Genomic DNA, 19,623 nt, shown 5'->3' with positions numbered 1-19,623 from the left:
TTTGATTATAACCTCAACAGTTTATAACTTTGCACACCATTTTATAACGACAGAGTCTCTGATGAACAAGAGCACATACGCATGCCGAAACTTTGGGTGACCTATCATTTTTTTGTTTTGTTTCTTATTTTCAATTCTCTGTTCATTTATGGTCTAACAGAAGCACTCCTAGGTTCGAAATTGGTGGCAACCTATCCTTTCGGATAGATCGGGCACATGTAAATGAAATTGCATCCATTCTAAATACATAGGAGTAAACGTGCAGCCGTAGACTTTTGAATATTTCTCAAATCTTTCCCTCAATTAAAGTAACAAAATACTAAAGGATAATTCGCTTTATTTACAGCAAATTATTAGAAAATCTAGCTGCAATTCAGTCGAACTAAAAGCTACCGCCCCATTCTATTTTTAAAAGGTGCACATTGCATTTTGTATTATTATTAATTTTTAGTGAGTGGAAAGAATGCTGTTAAAATTGATGCAGCCACCAGATTTAATTCGCGAGAATTTTTGAGAATGTTTTCAAGAAAATAATTTGGCTTATTTCCCAAAGTTGTTGCAAGTTCGTATCTCCTAAGATATGACCGTAAAGAATATACGTTTTTTTTAATCTTTAAAAAACAAGTTAGGAAAAAATTAAATAAAATACATTTTTTTTAAATGAGGATATATATAATATATATAGTTAAAAAACAAAATCATTTTCCAATATATAGCTTGTTCCGAACTGAATGTTGAACTATGTACTTAACGAGTTAAATCAAATTGATTTTACCAAATTAATGTAAATAAATGTGCCCACTATTGACTGTATAAAGACTATGATACAGTAATGTGTTCTTTTGTCCACCTCACTCAGTGTTCGTCCTTTCGTCTGCATGAAATGTTGCAAGTATTAAAGTAAAATTTACCAAGTAAAGTCAAAATGGACCAGGATTTCTTCCAAGAGTGGCAAGTAGATAAAAATGAACGCCTGGAAGAGAAGGACCTCCTTCAGTTTCTTTTGTTAGTCACTTTCTTTATCTGGCCTAACATTGGGGGTGTAACAAAGGTCTGCGTTTGTGGCTGCTTTAAGTTAATAAAAATTAAAACAAAAATTAAACTTACCAGTTTATTCTTCAAAGTATAATTCTTTCACTCATCTTTGTGTCAATGATTCATCGCCTTTTCCCCTATTAGAAATTTCAACCTCGCAAAAAATTGAGCTGTTGATCGGAATAAGTTGTTAGTCCGAAGGAGTGAGTTCTGGACTATAAGCTGGGTAAACAAAAAAAGATTAAACTACATCTCATTAATTTATTAAATTGCCTGACGCGAAGTGTGTGGTCTTGCATTATTATCTGTTGATCAAATAGCAATACTTATCGGCCAGAACAGCTGGCCCTATCCAATTGTGCTGAATAGTTATTTTATTTATTTATTGATAACTGTTTTTATATAAGCTGTTTTATACAATGGAAAGGGTTTAACGAAATGAAATAAGCTATTCAGAACACTAAAATTATATAAACTAATTAAGACAAACTTGAAATAGAAACCTTAGATGACTTAGATGATAGCTTTCCTAACGATAATCAATTTGAAATAATTGCTTAAGAAACGCAAAGACGTTCGTTACACCCTTTATTAAATATTCTATCAAACAAAATTATTACTTTCTCTAATCTTACATTTTTACTAAGTACAAGATTTTTATAACCTTCGTTTTTGTAAAAGAGACGGTTAAAGAATAAAAGGCAGAGAGACACACAAACAACTTATGAGCAAAGACAAAATAATTCACAATTTATTTCTACACATAATTGAAGACCAAGGAAATATAGTTTCTTCTTCTAAGACTTACGAAAAAGCACAAGGAAAAACAAACAGAAATATCGTTTTTCTCAATCCTATTGGTTAGCTTCAGACACAGGTGGTTCTCAGCAATCGCCGCATGCCGACTGAACTTGCAACTTCTATGCTATGTCGCGGCAGAGCGCTTTCGGTTAATTTCTTTTCTGTTAATTTTTGGTGGGGTGAAAACCTAGAACTTTGCACAATACTTTACGAATGGTAAAAGAATATTTTCTGAAGCAATAAATCTGCCACTTTATTGCCAATTTCCGTCTTTTTTATTTTTTGCAGATTTGTTTCCATTTGGAATATTTTGCAGGACAAAATTAGATAGTATTCCACTGGCGTGGGATGTCAGGATGTGAGTGAGAAATAATTTGATAGTCCTTTTTGTCTAGAATCTTTTCTGTCCAAAATGCGCTATGTGGCTGAGTGAAATTGATGATAACCTCCATTATGTAGCGCAAGACTTCATTGTTTTATGCATTAACTGATGCTTACATAGCTCAAGAACCTAGAAAGCCTACCAAAATGGCACTTGTTCAGCGGTTTGCTGTTCCCATCAGGTGCACAGTATTCATCAACACACACTGGAGTCAGGTGCTTAGCTGGGGAGAGATTTAAAAAATTTATCCTGGTGCCTTGGATTGTCAGTTGAGATATAATATTTTTTTCCTTTTGTTTTTTTTTTTTTTTTTTTGAGCAAAAATAGGTACTAAAATGGGAGTTCAACAAAATAAAATTCTGGCCAATCAACGAGAAGAACATTATATGGGAGATTCAATTGGTCAAGTTCGTTTCAGTGAATTTAATATAGTTTCCTAACCTTTGATCTTATTTTAATTTTTTTTTTCTTTTTGGTAGTACACAGAGCCTCAATTGGAGTATAACGGACTTTCATCTTTATGCGTTCAGCCTTTTGAAAGCAAATGACAAAAAATTCAAAATCCAGATACAGTTAAAAGCCAGCTAACACCGCCATCTGGATTCTGTTCAACAATCGTTTCAAAGGCGCACAGCTTGTCTAGAATGGGAGATGATTACAAGCTGATTTGGGACAGATAATTTGTGATTTATATTTTTTGTTTATTTTTTATTTATTTATTTTTTGTTTTGTTTTGTGATCAGTGAAATGGGAAGCGAGCAGACATGAGGTAATTCAACATTTTATAGGATATTTTTTGTGTAAGAGTAAATTAGTGATGTATTTGCAATATTCTGTAATGTAAGTAATAAGGTGATAACTGAAATGCTAGTAATGAACGCAGCACCTATCTGTACTTAACCATTTTGGAATTGGATCAGCCAGGAGCAGAAAATGGTATGTTGTCAAAAATGCATGTTTTTTTGCGTCTAATTCTGAGTTAATATTGCTATGAATGGCGGAATTGTGCTACATTTATTTATTATTATTTTGTTTATTATTTAATTGTAATGCAATTATTTTGATTTCATTTATTTATTATTTATTTTAGTGTATCTCGTAAGTTTGTATAAATTGTAGGAGCTTTGAGTGGTCGCTCGTGGCAACTTGCTTTAGCAAGTCCTGAGGCGACGCACTCTTAGATCAAGCTGTAACTGGCTGGCTCTGCGTCACTCACTCAATATTAGTTGTATATTTATTAAGTTATTAATGACGTCTTTAAAGACCTTGACATCTTGCAAAGATTGTGTCTTGGTCTCATACTTGCTGTCTGCAAATGAGCCTCTTAAACAAAACAAAACTTCCTTTCTTTTATCTTCATATTTCTCATGATCTTACGTTTATAATTATTTTGAAATGTTTAACGAATTTCCGTTGAAAATGTGGATGTTTAATGGTAGTTTAAATGTAATAGGGTAACTGTGAGTACTGATAGAGGATTTGGTGCTTGACAACTCTAAATATTTTGAGGTTCGGCCAAATTAAAACTTTCGTTTTAAAAGTCAAAGTTTAATTATCTACATTTCGACAAATATGATGTATTTGTAGTGGCATAAAAGACAACTAAAATTACGAATGAACTTGAAAGTAAAGGGGAAAAAAATACTAAAAATTAAAAATAAAATGAATCTCATCACACACTTTAAATAATTCTCAAAAGTATATACTTCCCGTACGTAACCATTCATATTCTACTCAGGCAGATATGCGTTTCAATTTTAGCAATAAAATAAATAACAAAAAAGTAAAAAAATAGATGAACTTCACTATGCCCGTCAGTTTTTTCGGTGTTAGACGCCACTCAGTAGCCACGTGTAATGGCAGAAATTAACGCAAAACAGCAGCGTAAGAAGTTTGCCCTTACAAAAAAGAAAAAAAAGCTTCTCCCTCTAGGCAAGAGTAAAGAGCGTAGCTTCAACGCTTCAACCCGCAGGCGAGCTGTGCTAGGACTAGGCCTTAATATGTTAATAAGGCTGGACAGAATAAATTCAGGCAACGACACTTCTAAATTTATTATTGTTTAACGTTTATTATTGACTAATTTACCAACCAAATTTTCGTATAAAAAGATTGCTCTGTGCATCAGCCAGAATATTGTCAGAATAAAAATTAAGAAAACTAACGTAATCAAATAAGGTTACGGAGCATCTAACCACCAATTTTCAGTCTATCAGAGTGATAAAAAAGGGTGATCCCACTGTGAATGATATCAGAGGATTTTTATACAGGACTAATAGTGGAAATGTGCTTCAAACTTCGCCATCCACATGATTATATAATACTTCCTCAACGAAGGCGTCTTCCTCCAGAGTATCCCTAAACCTTCAACATTGTAGGACGGCTCATTGGAAATAACTCGATCTAAGTTCAATCAGTTACAGGAACTTAAACCGTTTATTGAGCTTGACTACCATCCATTTTATGATTGTTTAAAGTATTAGTCTGATTAATGCCAGTTTTTCATTCAACAATAATAAAATACTAATGTAAATTAGACATGTTTGTTCAATATTACCTTCTATGTGCCAATAATTGAACATTTATAATCTTCTATGAGCTCAAATTACTCCAGTTTGGTAATAATAAATAAATTTAAATATCTAAAAATCAAATAAAATAACGTATAACACATATAACTTTAATTTAAATTAGTTTTAAAAAATCTGCTTCATATAAAATTTTACAGGAGAACGTTTTTATTCAATAGCTCGAAAGTTATACTTTTTGCACATAACAGATATTGGTTTGACAAAGTTATCAAAAAATTATCGCCCGAGAATTAATGATGAATTAAAAGTTAGCTTTCTGATGTCCAATCTATTTCACGTAATCTGAATTGGCATCTAACATCGAGTAAATGCTAATCTGTTGGGTATGGAGGCACATCAATTTATTTAAAATCTGGTTAGATCCACAGTGCTAGATAATATATTTGATTTTATCCATCGTTTATGGTATCCCTGACTTTTTTCCGACTTTCATCAGAATCAGTATACTGCAAGACGGAAACATAAGTGAAGTCATAAGTTACACCTAACTGATTAATCTAATTACTGATGCTGGATGATCTCGGTCAGTGATGCAGTAAACATCCGTACAAAGATGGATTAACTCAATTTATTTACCCGTGCAAAAAGTCATACCTACCCTACAATTGGTTTTTAAAAAACTACTTTTAATGATTCTGATGTATTCTTTGAATGGGCATGTGTGTGTTCAAATGTCGCGGTTATAAACATCATATTTGTAGAAACCTTGACAATATAAAGAATTTTAATTTGACAGAGCTCTGTACACTAAATTGCTAACATTTTGTAAAATAAACCTCAACCGAAATGCAAACAATTCACTAACATTATCTTCTACAAGTTATATACTTTGTTAATTTCTGTTCGCTCACATTTATCTAAATGATTCATTTTTCATTGTTCTAACTTCTGGCTGACGGTTTTAATAGTTTTCACTCCTGGATTCATAGTTCTCATCTTAACTACAGCTTAAGTTCTCAGTGCGTTGAGAAACAGTGCCTATCTCCGTCGACCCGATCAACATTCGAGTTAAATTGTGCTTTCAGTAGAAAGACATATTAAGGCCTCTCTAATAGATTTTCCTATTTTTTTTTTTCCATCAGCTTCAGATATAAGTGACATAAACCTTTGTGGAAACCCTTAAAGCAATCAAATTATCCAAAATTGCGAATTCAACACGCGATTTTTTTTTCCTAAAGATGGCCCCAACGATTTTTCTTAAAAATGGGACCGCATCCACCTGTGGTGGTTCGGGTTCTTTTCTGGCAGCGATTTGTTGCACATTTTGAGTGGGACAGAATTCTTGGGTGGTTATTATTATTATTTATTTTATTTATTTATTTTAATTATTTATTTTAATTATTTAAGGCGCATCAACGTCTGACATTACTGGCGCCCGGAGCTTTTTTCAGTGCACTGCCGGCTTCCGGATAGTGTTCTGTTGTTACAGACAACACTGTCCATTACCGGACAGTGAGCTGTAAGTAGCGCCTAGGAAGAGAAAATCTAAGGGTCAGCAGCTGGATTCGAACCCGGGACCTCCGCGTGGGAGTCCAGTACGCTAACCGCACAGCTAATCCCTTCCCTACCTTTCCTTATTATTATTATTATTATGGATGATGATGATTATTATTTATTTATTTATTTTTTATTTATTTTTTTGTAAAACCTTCTCTGGTCAATACTGAATGTGGGTCCTGGTTATTGCAATGGTTATTTATAGACCTGGTTATTTATGTTATTACTACGACCATTTAAACTTTTATAAATTTGCCACTAATATATATATATATATATATATATATATATATATATATATATATATATAAAATGTGAAATCACAAATCGAGTTTGAAGAAAATCAGTTTAAGTTTACAAAATTTGCTATTTAACTGAATGTTTTATTATTATTTTTGATGCTATTTTTTGATAAATTCACGATTAAAAAACATTAAATTAAACATAAGCAGGTCTGCTCTTTTTTTTTGAAACTTTTTCTCTGGAAACATTAATTTAAATGGTGTTGTGAGGCTTCAAAATATCGTTTTATTAAAGAGAACTTAATTAATAATTAAACAAACTAACATTTATTAAAAATTCAATAGGTGAGAAATTATAAATAGTTAATTTCAGTAATGAAAAGTCGTGTGAGTGTTTCACACAGCAACATTTATTGTTCACATGTGGATGTGGATCGTTGGCGTATCCCTTCCTGTAACCGATGAACAGTTCAGGCTGCTAAATAGAGTAAATTTAAGAGCACACCGGAACATCGGAGCATCTCCAGGGTTCCAGTACTGCTTGTAACCAACTCATCTAGCTTCTTTTCATGACTAATGGTAACAGGATGCTAATTAGATAACATATAGGATAGCTCTGGCTGGACTCAAAACCGACACCACAGTCAGGCTTCGTCTGCTACCAACTCCACTAATCCTTTACTTTGACCAGAGAAATTCCTCCTCATGACCAGTGTAAATGGAGGACTTTTAGAAAGAGGAAACCTAAGGACAGGTCTGGCTTGACTTGAACATAACTCCTCCTGCGCAGAATCACTCATCTCAATTCTTTTCCTTATTTATTTTTTTGTGTGTTTAAGGCGCGTCAACATCTGAGGTTTTTGGCGTCCGGAGCTTTTTTCAGCGCACTGCTGGTCCATCACCGGACAGTGAGCTTTAAGAAGCTCCTAGGGAGAGAAGATCTAGAGACCAGCAGCTGGATTTGAACCCGTGATCTCCGCGTTGGAATCCAGTATTCGCTAACGACTCAGCTAATCACTTTCCTTCTTTTCCTTATTATTTCAATATTTATTATTAGAATTTTATCTATTTTGTTTCCTTCGATTTTATTGTTCAAAAATATTCTATAATTCTTTGTGATTAATTTTATTATTTATTCGCTTATTTTGAGCTGAAGTTCTGATCTTGGGTATTGTTTCAGTCATTTCTGTAATGTACTGTGGTCATCTGAAATTTGCTGTGGAATGTTGCTTGCAGATGATTTTAGTTTACTTTAATTATAAGTAGAACTGGACATGCTTTGTGTTGAACTAATCCTGCTCTCTCCATACATGTTATACTCTAATATATAAGTTCAAATAGGGCTCATGTTTGCACAGCCAGTACTTTGCGAAGGGATCACAAGTTTGGGACAAGCTTTGACGTGGAGGCCGCTTAATATGCAGCAATTCTTTAGTTTTTTTTGTTTTGTTTTTTTTTCGATGTATTATGTATAAATAAGCAGTTGTGGGTTATTGAATAATTATTTATTTCTATAAAATTTTCTTATGGTTTTTCTTTTTTTTATATATCTAATTTTTCAGATTCGTGTTGTGAATGCATTTCGACAAGGATTGGACGCCAGGTACAGCGAGTCACTGGCCGAAGTATTAAGAAAACAGACATCGCTTAGCAAACGCCTGTCGCAGACTTCGTCCATAGAGTATGCAGACAATGTTGCTGATGAATTAATGATACCAGAAATCGATGTCGAAAGGCTATCTTCACATTCGCACACGGAGACAGCTGTTTAGTTTTTGCACTCTATAGATATTATATACAGGATGAAAGAAATCATTCGAAAGATTCCCCCCTTTTTTAATTAATTAATTACTAAATAAAAGAAGAAGAAAATTTTAAAGAAATATGGAATTCTATGGCTCGATAATGAGAAATGTCACTGTACGAGTACTTTTGGCTCTCAACTTATCTTCTTTAGATATTCCCCCACTAATTTGTAAGCCGCTATTAAAAAGGAAAATGGAGTTTTAAACCTCAAACTTCACTAACTTGTTTAAAATTTTTGTTATAATCAATAACTAAACTGCACCTTAGTAAAGTACGGAGAAGCTCCCTCTAATTTAAATTTACAATTAAAATATATAAATATATATTTTTAGAAAAAATGTAATTTGTTTTAATATTAATATTTTCGTTGTGTATTTGTCCTTTTTATTTGACTCAATGTTTTTCGTGCCTTTTTCACCTTTAAAATTATATATAATATTAACTCTTCGGAGCGTTACATTCGCTTCAAACGAGCAGACAACCCACACAGTCATTTTTTTTTTTTTTAACGTAATAAAAAAAATATATGTATTTAATAAGTGACTCAAATGATGACGTCTTCCCCTAGTCAATTGGCATTGTTTGATAATTTGTACACCATTTGTTAATTTGTTTTTATTTTATTTTATTTTATTTTTTTTTAAGAATGAATAATCGATCATCTCAACTAGAGCTTCTAAAAGATGCATAAAAAAAAATTATTATTAAAAAAATTGAAAAAAAAGCGTAGTTTATCGAAATCTAACTTTACTGGCCACACAATCATTAGCAAGCTTTAAGAATTTAGATCTTCCTATTGTATGATTTTAATCACCTTTGTTTTTATTTCTCTTTTTGAGGCTTACTCTTAAGGTTCTTGACGGAATATGGGCCAAATCAATTGCAGTCATAGATTTCCTGTGATATCTATGATCTATCATAATCTATGATCATAGATTTCCTTACTCGTATACAATGTGCATTCTTCTTTGAGATTGCAATAAGTTCTGAAACAGAACCTTAACTCCACGATTAATATGTTCCATTTTTTTAAAAATTCTAGTACTTAATGTAAAATAAAAATAAAAAATGGTTCATGAAAGATTCTTAAGAGCCAAAAAGAAAATAATTTCTATGTCAGGGAAATTCCCCATTTCCTAAACTTTGATACATTAATATGTATATGTACTTATTTATTTATTTACATATATCTAATATGTATATGTACTTATTTATTTATTTACATATATATATATATATATATAGATAGATTATTTTAAGAAACAAAAGTAAGAAAAAAAAAGTGTTTTCATATTCTATAGTTACTTCAAATTCGGATAGCATTTTGTTGTGCTATGGACTGTTTTTGATCTTTTTAAGACATTTTTAAATATTAAGACATCAAAACAAAGCAAAAGAATAGCATGTAATCATGTAATAAAATAATAATAAGAATAATGATAAAAAAGGCGTTAATTGGTTATTAACTCACAAAAAAACTAAGAATTAACTCTATTTAATTGAACCTTTTTAAATATAAAGTTAAATTAATGGATGATATAAACGGTCTTCGTCACTGTTCGTATTAGTTATCTAAATTTAAATAATAATATTATTATTAATAATTTGAAAAAAATATTAAAAAATAAATAAATAAAAGGCGAGGCTTGTGATCTAATATTTATAAAGGTATTTCTTGTTGATTATGGTTGGACGGCACAACCTGAACTGTAACTTGTTGAACCACTGTTTTCTTTTGTTGGTGATGACTCCCCCCTCCCCCCAAAAAATATTTAAGGAATCATAACTTGTTTTGGTGCTTCAAAGTTATTGTGCCCATGCACTAAAACCGCTTTTAGTAAAAAATAAAAAAATAATATAAATAAAAAAATACAATTATATATAAATAAATATATATAATATATATAGAGAGATTAATATATACAGAGGATGTCCCATTTAGACTTAATGAGTGGCTAACATGTAGAATTCTGTGGCTCCTCACTTGTAGATAACAATTGTCTTAAAGATGAAAATCTTGTTGTATAACAATTTATTCGATCGAAAATCTTGAAATGAAAATGTCTAACATTGTGCTGCAGTCTAAAACACACTCTGATTCTACCATTTAAAATAAAACCATATAAGTTACAAATTTGGTGCCATTTGAGTGCACGAGGTATTTGAGGCTTTTAACGTCCACCGAGAAGGCGTGTCTAAAAGAAACCATGACTTTGCACCTTGCTGCGTTCAATAGTCATCACTTATTGAGCGAAAGAAAGAGCTGCAACCCTCCCACCATTTCACAACGTGTCGCAATAAATTTCTCTTGAACGAAAATATTAATATCACTTATACGTGTCGCCTTTTAACTCCCACATTCCAGGAAAAGATTCATGTGTATGTTATTGATGTAACGATTGAAAAAACTAAAGATTAGAGTAGGTTAAAAACATGTCCACATCTATCGCTACTGTATCAAAATGCAAGATCATCAAAACTAAACAATGATCAAATACGATAGGCGCGTAACTGAGCTTAACATTTTTAGAACTTCGGGAGAGATTTGGAATTGTCCTGGCAATCATTCGTATGAAATTCGGTTTCTATAAAAACTGCAGAGAGGCTCTCGTCCTTTCAATAAACTTGTCACACCAATGGGGTAATAAATATTTCCCAGTATTGTGGGAGTAAACTGCAACTAAATTCCACAGCATTAACGATCGCTCAGGGAAGGAATTAGCGTATTATTGGATTTCCACGCTGAGATCCCAGGTTCGAAACCAGCTGCTGGCCCTTAGATTTTCTCTTCTTGGGAACTTCTTACAGCTCACTGTCCGGTGATAGACATTGTTGTCTGTAACGAAAGAACACTGTCCGAAGGCTGGCAGTGCACTAGAAAACACTCCGGGCGCCAATAACTCCAGATATTGACGCGCCTTAAATGATTTTTTTTTTTTTAAATTAACGATCTTGTTCTCGAATACTTTGTAACGATTCGTTATGCAACTGTACGATGCTCTCCTTCTTCCTTTGTAAGAGACCTAAAAGTCTATATACACGTCGCGCACTCAACTGACGTCAAACTCAAAATGGCTCGTTTATATTTGATCCAACTTATATACCTGTTCGTATGAAGTTAAAAAAGCTGTAAAGTGACAGGCAAATCTGTAGTCTAATTAATAAATAAGTGATAATGCCTTTCTGTATGGGCAAATTTAAAGAAATGTAATGCAAATTTAAAGATCGGTAATTAGGCAGTGGAAATATATTATTTTGGTAGATTAAGAACAATTATTGGAGATGTGAAGTCTGAGTCTAGATAGTCTAGATAGAGATGTAATTTAATATATCCCTTCTTTGACCTAGCCTCCATCGTAAGTGGCTTGTCCCACTAATTTGTGTTGAGACATTGACGGACAGATTCACGAGAGAAATTACTTTTTGATCTGTTGCCTTCTCCTTTATCCTAAAAAACTTGTTCCTTCCCCTTAATTGACGAACTTTAAAGTCGCCACAATTCCAAAACGTTTATGGGCGGATTCACGGTTCATACACGCCTTTGATTTAGTTGCAAATTAAAGTTTTTAACAAATGCATAAAACTTAGATATATATTCTATATACAAGTCCAGTCCTACACCAAAAATGGGACCTAGAACAAGAATCAAGACCCGCGACTTAAATATTCACGCTAGTCTCTGAACAAATAGGACTATAACTACTACAAGGGAGCTGTCTCTAAGCGCTTGCAAAGGCAGGCTTTGGTCCTGAACATAATCTGTACCGTCTGGATCGATGGGTAGATGTTCTTTTTCTATCTTGCAAATCTAAGAAAGGGTGTGCGTGTGGGTCCGTGAGATATCGTTCAAGGTATAATGACAAATTGCCTGAATGTGATTCAAAACCATTTTTTTTCCATCAGTTTATCGGAATTGCTAACATGATGAAACTGAGAAACTGTGACCTAATGGCCAAAGGATCACTAAATTTATCACTTTTGATCCAGACTAAGAAAATTTCGTTTGAAGAAGATAGCTCTTCTAAGCTTCTAGAACATTCCATTTTTATGCTGAACGTGTTTAAAAAATCTGCATCCATTTGGCTTTAAATTTTATTTTAACCATTCCAATTTCAATTGTTTTCTTGGACAATGGTTTACTGTTTTTCAAGCCAAGCTTTATGGAGGTTTGTTCTTGTAAGGACAGTCAGGCTGTGTATCAGGTACAGATAACTGTACCAGCTATCTTCAGCTCCAAATTGACTAAAATGTTCTATGAGACTAAAAGAACTGTCTTCTATTTTAAATATGTTCTTATGGGAATTTCGGGTAATGAGGAGATTGGCCAAATCAGACGTCTTACTCCTATTTTCCTTCGGGTACCTAAGGTCGGGCTTCGTATAGCTGGCGCTTGTTCTTTCCTCTGTATCAAGGATTGGTTACCGGAAAGCCTTAACTGTTTTATTTTATTTTTTGTCTTGTGTAGAATAATTAAGAAACAGTTTGTTCAACTATGAGATGGAACTGAATGAGACCCACCTCTTCAGGTAGTAGAACTTGTGGTTAAAGTGCCGCACATGTGTTATAAGGGAATGCTGAGGCCAGGCATTGTCTCCTCAGGATTATACATTTCCTGACAAAGGTAACAATTCAAAAATTTACAAGTATTTTTGACCACTTACCTTGAAGTCCTGATCTCGTAACTAGAGACTAGAAATCTATAACTTAAGAACTGGCTGATCCTCTGGCGTTTCTTTTTTTCAGAGTGGTTAATAAAATCTGTTTCATGACAGTAAAATTAAACGAAATCCCAACTTAAAAAAAAAAAAAGTATGTATTTTCAACCATAAAATTTTCATTCTCATTTGTTTTGTTTGCTCTTACAACCAATCGGCTCTTACTTTTGATTGTACCGTGTACTGTTAAAATTTAAAATTGCAGAATTGAACAAAAAACTTTAAAATTAGGTTTTATATAGAGAATGCAAAATCTGTGTGTCCCGCGTGCTCTTGAAGCTTTGACTATATCGCCCACAACCTCTAGAAGCTTTCCTATGTAGCTAGCGAATGTAAAAAAGTTATTTAAACAAAAGTCAAAGTCGGTGAAGTTTTATGGTAGAATAGTAGTAAGGTTTGAGTTTTTAATTTTTTTTTTTTCAAATCTGAAGCTTGAGGTTTTTGATCAATAAATTGTTTGACAAACTGTGTGCAGACTTTTCATAAATTAGGAGAGTATGGCCTTAACTCAACTGATTGGGACACCATCTATATTATGAATCTCAGTATATTTATCAGGTGTGTATATAATAATGCCATATTCAAAATAAAGAAAAGTAAACAAATACAAATACAAGCATTTCAAAGATTTAAAAAAAAAAATAAGTGATGGAAAGAGAACCATCTTATATATAATTTATATTTAAAAAATAATAATAAAAAAAAAGATATGTAATGGTGTGCGTTTTTTAATTTCTCGTAGATGCTTGTTGGCCTTGAAGTGGCAGGTCGTCCCTATAAAATAAAAATAAAATAAAAAAAATATATATATATATAAAACAACTGTTGGTTTGTTCACTCTGAATTACGTGCCTTATGTATCTTGCTTTTATTGTTGGGAATTGTATGATTTTTTAAATTATTGTATTGTGAAGACTTCGGCGTTTGTTGGTGTCGGCTGTATGGTGGGGGAGATGCTAGAGCGATGTGTCTGATTCACTTATTTTTATTTTTTCGCAGTTAAAATATTCAAGCAAACAGAATGGGTTCTTTTCATAATTTTTGTTTATTTTATAACTCTACGCATGTTATGTGGAGAAGCGAATTTTGGACCTTAATTTTATTATACTTAATTTTATAGAGAAGGAGGTTGTGATGTTGGTCAGGCGAAGAAATTGGGAGTTCAGGGTTTGAGATCCATAGACGATTCAGTAGTCATCAGATAGAAGGATTCACAACTCGCAGTTGAAAAAACAAAAAACTGCAAACACTACTACCGTAATAGTTCTTGTTATTCTTATTTTATTGGTGTCTTGAATTCGGCCGGCTAACTCCAAGTACAAGTATCATCAAATAGAGGCGTCATTTTGAGAATTTCGTCATTGTTAAGTAAATAGCTGGCAGGATCACTTGGATGTGCTTAGATCCTTTGAAGTTTCAAGATACCATAGCAAGTCTTCGGTGCTCATTTTTTTTCAGTTCCCTACTGGATATTGTGGAATTTTTCTTTCGTTAAACTATCTGCTAATTCGAAACCAACTGGTATTCGTTTTTGCCAAACGTTCATAATCGAAATGTAATTATACTTGGTTGCAAAGGGTGAGAGCAGTTTTTCTACACATTCCTCACTCGATTTTTATTTATTTTTGCTTTAATTTTGTTACCGTGGTTACAATTTCATTCTTTATTTTTATAGAACGTGCATACCGATTATTGGATTGCCCTTAAGTTACGTCCAATTTGGACACTTAACTTTGCTTTCAAATTTTGCGTTGAAAGGCTACTACCAACTCGAGGTAATAGGTAATAACGTTTTATATGGGAAATTATTACTCAGCTGGTTATTTCAAAAGCACTCGCTAGAGACATACTCCATCCGTTCTTTAATAATAGTACTTATTAGTAATTTTAGTTTTTTAATAATTAAATGTTTTACTAAAGAGAAATCTTTTAGTAGACTTTAAAAATAAAACATTATCTTTTGAAATAATTGTTTAATTTTTTTTAATGAGCCTTATAAGGAATTATAATTCTTTCTTATTCCTATTGGCTTACTCCAATAAGCCTATTGGCTTTCTTACATCCTGCTTCGCATAGCGAAAAAAAAGGTCATTTTCATATCCACATAACGTACAAAATGTATCGGTTTAATGTTTCAACAGATTTCACATTATCATTCACAATTCGAGCTGCTCAAAAAAAAAATCCAATCGCTTTATTGCTTCAGCCAGAAAGTTTCTCATTAAAATACCCTGGAATATGTAGTTAATTTATATGAATTTAGAGTGCCTATTACATTTAACGGGCGGAATCACTTCAGAACGCAGAGTTTTGTTAGGATTTTGTTTTACAGATTATATTTACACTAAAAAACTGAAATTTTCTTTATTACTTACTAACTGGTGAATCTTGGAGAATCCTGGCCGAACCCTGAACGTTCTAAGAATTAATAAAATTGTTTAAAGAAAGCATCTCTCTTAACGACAGCCTCTACCTGAATGTTAAAAAAATTAATAATAAAAACAAAACAAAGCCGAAGACACACCATGTATTTTGTACATACACTATTACCGCAGTATACATTAGTTATGCCACACAATTTTACTCTATTAGAAGTATATTACAAAGAGAGAAGGAAAACAAGAAAAAAAAAAAAATTGTGTTCAGTCGACATACATTGACAAAACAAGAAATAAATAATAATTTAAAAAATATATATATTAAAAAAGTAAAATAAAAAACTGTTATTAACCCATGTAGTTGTCTCTTTAATTACACACTCATAGTTTTGACCATGCGTAATACTAGGTATTTATTATACTAACGAAATTAAATCAAATATCGAGCTATTATCCTGATGCTATGTTAAACAAAATGTTTTAATGCAATAGTTTAAAACGTGAAATATATATATTTATATGTATATATATTTAATATATTTATAAATATATATTATATATATATATATATGTATATTTATATAAAAGATTTGAAACATATATATATTATATATATATATAATAAGAAAAATCTGTGCATTTACGCATATGTCACTAAAAGAGTCTGCAATACTATCATCACTTGGTCATGTTGTACGAAAGATAATGGAGAAATCGAGATCAGACAGAGACGTCTGACCAGGGCTATTACTCATAGTTTTATCAATTGTTAATTTGTTTGTTTTATTATTATTACTACTAAATACGCATGCAGGGCGTACAACTAAGGGTCTTAAAGATCGCCCAAAAAAGTTTTATTTAAGATATTGTATAATAATAAACGATTGTATTTTTGGGATGGATTGGTGTACAACTTGAATGTTAAATTGATCTCAGGGATGTCACTATAACTTATTTAGTTTTTTTACAATGTTTGTCTTCATTTATTTCCTAAGCTTTTGTCGAAACTGTAAACAGCTCTCTGTGTACCTTTCTATAGTTAGCGATCGACTTCTAGACTAATCACTACGAAAACATGAATTAGTTTCTCATTTTTGCACTTTCAAATTTATTTTTTTATTTATCTTTAGCTCTAATCATCATAATTGATGATGCGCTACAATTCGGTTCTATGAATCTCATCTAGACTGCCTCGATGCAGAACTACCACCATCCAGTTATGGGCACCAAGATGGATTATTTTATTTCTTATTAATCTAATTTTGAACCAAGTTTTTTTTTTTTATGTAGGAAGGCAATAGCACTTAGGCCCACTTTGAGTGGCCTCATTGTAGACCTCGTAAAGAGCAATTTACCCCAGCCCCATTTGGTACTATTAGAAAGCATTTGAAGCATTATTTTTATTTTTTATCATTTTCCATGTCTGTGTTTCTGTTTTTTATGTTGATTTTTTTAATTATATTTTTTATAAAGAATATTTAGCCCGTTTATTTCGAATGAATAAATCATGCAGCATTCCCCAAGGAGGTGGAACGGAGTGTTTTTCCGCAAGCTATATTTTCTACAAAGAGATTCTTCAGCTAGTCCCATCCTATACAGATGTTTTTTTCAAAGGCTTCACACTTTTTTTAGCGTGCTTGACAACCTCCTGTATTTTCGTGACCCGGCACCCAGTTAAATTTTACGCTAATCTAATTTTCCAGGGCCAGGGATCCTTGGACACACTATCCTTTTATCATGTACTTTATCTAATGGTTTGTCTGATAGAAATTTCTTTATGATTCATCCTCGCATTATAATTTGTGTAAGATGTCGCAGTTTTATATAATAATATTACACCTTCTTTTACAGATTTTTTAGTCCCATATTTTCTCTCCTCTCCACATTTCTTTCGAACCTAAAGAAAGAAGTACACGTCATAAATATCTTTCATAGTCTTTTTTGACTTGGAGACTTTACACTTTACCGGCATTGTGAAACGAGACTTTTGGTCTACGACTTTTAATAGTAAAAATTAGTTTTGAGAAAGTTTAGTTTGCGGTATTAAAATTGTTCTCAATACCATCATAAATTGATGAAAAAATTTAACGCTTACTTCGGGCAGTCGATGACCACGAACAGTCTTAACAAAATTACCAATTAAACTGTAATTTTATTTTTTCCCCTCTGAAAACCATGATGAAGTTCCATTTAATTTGAACATTTATAAAGTAAAATAAAGACTATTACAAACTACAAAAAACAATAATTTTATTAGGCTAATAAAAACAAGAGCCCGCTATGGCTTTCAGATAATGGCTGTTAATAACTACTAATTGTTTATGATAATTGATCAAGACTAACGATTGACTGATGACTACAGTTATTTTGTCTAATGACTAATGTCTTTTGTTAAAAGGCGCGTCTACTCGGTCTTGGGCGTTTTCTCAGTAAAACTTTGGCCAGCTACCGACAACACAGTCCATCACCGGACGGTGTGTTGTTGAGGCTCCTAAGAAGAGAAAATCTAAGGATAATGCGACTGGATCTGAACTTGAGACCTCCAGCATAACTAGCCTAACGCGCTGACAACTGAACAATTACTTTCCTCATTTGTCTTATTTGTTTTGAGAAAGGCCCATCGCCCCACATTTGTTTTATTATTCCTAATATAATCATACCTAATTGAGTTTCGCTTAAAGTTCATTTGGGAAATAAATGAAAACTGCATTAAGAAGAGCTGAACATGTTCAATTAAATCGCTGGAATCAAATTAAAAATGATTTTAGGTGTAATCGAACTCAGCCTAGGACCATTTTTAACATTTTTTTAAAAATATATATATATCCTGTAAATCTTGAACATTTTTGACAAAAACAAAATATACATATGTATGGGATAAGTAACAAAGATGACGCCCTGTATGACTGTATATATTGTAAACTTGTGAAGTCACAAAATGAAAGGAAAACTTTAGTATGTACCTAAAATATTAGTAAGCTAATAAAGAAAATTCATAAAAATGTGCCATTGCCAATGGTGGGGATATTCTCTAATTTATTTCGATGTAGTTTAGTTTGTTTAGCGAGTATGGACAACAGATTTTAAAATAAAAATTATAAAATTTAAAAAAAAACAAAAAAAAAACGCCTTAGGTACAATGTTATTAAAGATTTTGTATTATTTCTGCCACCTGTTATAATTTATTACGTTACTTTTGTTGTTCAGATAGGTAATTTATTTTGTAATTTTCATGTACTTAAATGGTTATAATTTTTATTTTTTTAATAATTTAAGGAGTCAAAATGTTTTGGTTTTAAATTTGAAAAGCACCTCTATGTTGATTTCTTTTCATTAGTTCTGTTCAAAAACAAAACAAAGAAAAAACTAAAAAAAAAAATATATATATAAATTTGTAAACACTTGTACTACCTATATTCAACTAACTTAGAGTCGTTATGTTCTCATACTGCACAACTTTATACTATTCAAAACAAAATAAAAAATATAAATAAATAAAAAAATAAAATAAAATTAGAATAATTTATTACATTTTCTTATTAAAAACATGAAAACAAAAAAAAAATTAATTGTTATTTTTTTGTTTTTGTAGTGATCATTGATGAAGAATGAAATTGCCATTACAAGTTTAACAATGTACGTGTTTTTATTTCTGCCAATCCAAACCCATACCTCACTTATTTATTTTTAATAATAGCTATTTAGATATTGAAAAATATTTTATTTATAATATAGGCAATAAAGGTGAATGACTACTATAACTGCCTATGTTTTTGTCGAGATTAAACCATTAGGACAGGAGATACAGCTATCAGAAATATGAAGGAAATGTAAAACTCCTAAACTTTATCATATTATATCTTCTTCTAAAATACTGCTAGAATGCTGCAGCTATGCTCAATTGTAAAGGTGAATGAGTACTAAAACTGCCTATGTTTTTGTAGAGATTGAACCATTAGGACAGGAGATACAGCTATTAGAAATGTGAAGGAAATGCAAAACTCCCAAACTTTATCACCTTACATCTCTATCAAGCATGCAGCTAAAATGCTGAAATTATGCTCAATGGTAAAGGTGAATGAGCACTATAAATGCCTACATTTTTGCAGAGATAGCAACAATAGGACAGAAGATACAGCAGTTTGAAATATGAAGGAAATGTAAAACTCCTAAACTTTA

The 19,623-nt window shown here is 31.9% G+C and overlaps 1 protein-coding gene across 17 annotated transcripts in view; it reads left to right on the top strand.

Moving 5' to 3' along the window:
• The window catches only part of PMCA (plasma membrane calcium-transporting ATPase 3), a 451,317-nt gene extending 432,234 nt beyond the window's left edge, over positions 1-19,083 (top strand). For all 17 annotated transcript variants that reach the window (XM_074142761.1, XM_074142762.1, XM_074142745.1 and 14 more), the window contains one exon: positions 8,108-19,083. In XM_074142761.1, coding sequence (XP_073998862.1) covers positions 8,108-8,317 — 210 coding nt within the window. In that variant the 3' untranslated portion in view covers positions 8,318-19,083. The remainder of the gene's footprint in view (positions 1-8,107) is intronic.
• Positions 19,084-19,623: the final 540 nt, after the last annotated feature.

The sequence above is a fragment of the Rhodnius prolixus genome, unplaced genomic scaffold (assembly GCF_049639745.1).
Source record: "Rhodnius prolixus isolate KJV_2025 unplaced genomic scaffold, Rpr scaffold_12, whole genome shotgun sequence".
Taxonomy (NCBI): domain Eukaryota; kingdom Metazoa; phylum Arthropoda; class Insecta; order Hemiptera; family Reduviidae; genus Rhodnius; species Rhodnius prolixus.
The sequence above is the reverse complement of the archived record's forward strand: the minus strand, read 5'-3'. Positions and strand labels throughout refer to the sequence as shown.